Source organism: Nomascus leucogenys, chromosome 6 (genome assembly GCF_006542625.1).
Source record: "Nomascus leucogenys isolate Asia chromosome 6, Asia_NLE_v1, whole genome shotgun sequence".
Taxonomy (NCBI): Eukaryota; Metazoa; Chordata; class Mammalia; order Primates; family Hylobatidae; genus Nomascus; species Nomascus leucogenys.
The window spans coordinates 39,022,390-39,023,825 of record NC_044386.1 but is presented as its reverse complement, the minus strand read 5'-3'; the positions used below and the strand labels follow the sequence as shown (position 1 = coordinate 39,023,825).

General features: G+C 35.9%; 1 protein-coding gene across 1 annotated transcript; it reads right to left on the bottom strand.

Moving 5' to 3' along the window:
• Positions 1 to 816: 816 nt before the first annotated feature.
• Positions 817 to 1,071, bottom strand: LOC100600520 (40S ribosomal protein S27-like). Its single transcript, XM_012501622.2, has one exon. The coding sequence runs from the start codon at positions 1,069 to 1,071 to the stop codon at positions 817 to 819; it is 255 nt and encodes an 84-aa protein (XP_012357076.2).
• Positions 1,072 to 1,436: the final 365 nt, after the last annotated feature.

Sequence of the window (1,436 nt, the reverse complement as noted above, 5' to 3'; positions counted from 1 at the left end):
GACAATATAAAGGAATATGCTTATCATGGTCTGGGTTTTATTCAAATACCACACAGATGATGTTCCTATTGTCTAAAATGATTCTAAGCAAAGAGTAAAGTATATCTGAGTACATTCCAAATGAGAACGAGATTTATTTACTAGACTCAAAGGCCAACAAGTATTTAAACAAACTTATTCAAAAAATAAAAGAAAAGAAACAAGGAAATGAAGAAAGAAAAAAAATAATGTGTGTATAGAGTACAATTCCAGAGCTGAATTCATAAATAATTTCTGTTGTGAATCAAATACACATTTAAAAAAAGCCTGTCAACAACCCAGTCACTTTTATACTTACAGTCACCATCCGATTACGTCTGGGCTTATTGGTCCTTCAAAATTTGGCCCAAATTCTAAAAGAATGTTTTGATTTGGAGGAATAATCTCACTGGAAAATTAGCTAGGTTTTTTTTTTTTTTTAACTTGGCAGTTTCCTGTGCCTCTGGCAAAACAAGATAAAATTAAGTTTTCTTTAAAAATCAAACTATTCTGCTCTCTAATCCAAATTAGGAGATCTCATTCTTTTGAAATGAGAATTGGAAGCCTCATTATGCATAGTATTATATCAGAGAAAAAGATGAAATTTCTGACATATAACAGGGATCCAATATACTTCACTGAGTCCAGACTAGAGTGAAGGTAAATGCCTAGACATGGACAATCAGAAGTGCCTAACTCATCTGAAATTCCACCAGGAATATCTTCTTTCTTTTTTTTTTTTTAATCCAAAATGCGTTTATTGAGATGGCTTCCCACTCATCTTGATTCAGAGTGCTTTCAGTGCTGCTTCCTCCTGAAGGAACATTCTTCTGTAAGCCTTGCTTTTCCTCCTGTAGGCTGGCAGAGGACAGTGGAGCAGCCAACACAAAAAACTACCATTTGTGCATGGCTAAAGACCGTGGTGATTTTATAGCATCCTGGGCATTTCGCATCCATGAAGTAGGAACTGGGGCTCTGCACCAGGCGTTTCTTCTTATGTTTCCTCTTCTCCTCTTTTGGAGAGGGATGAAGGAGATCCTTTGCGAGAGGCATGTTCTTGTGTGGGTAGGTCGTCACCACCGGAAAGCCCACCAGGAATATTTTCTGATAGAAGAAAAAAGTAGATGGAAATAGATGGTGAGGTAAATTCACTTCTGAATAAATAAATCATTAAGTACCCATATGCAAAGTTTGGCACCAATTCATTAAAAGAAATCTCATAGCCCAAGGGTTTACAAATGGAAATAGATTAATGTGGATGAAGAAAGATATATAGAAAAGCAATCGTACAGGTATTGAATATGGCAGTTATTAAATAACGTGTTTATATGATGTGAAGTCATCAGTGGGAATTTGGTGGTGGATGGGCAATTGTTGGTTTCAATAGTAGTCAAAGCTTTATGAAAGGTGAAGTTATC

Bases quoted from the DNA above. Each gene is read 5' to 3' on its own strand.
- LOC100600520 (XM_012501622.2), bottom strand. From the start codon at position 1,071: ATGCCTCTCGCAAAGGATCTCCTTCATCCCTCTCCAAAAGAGGAGAAG.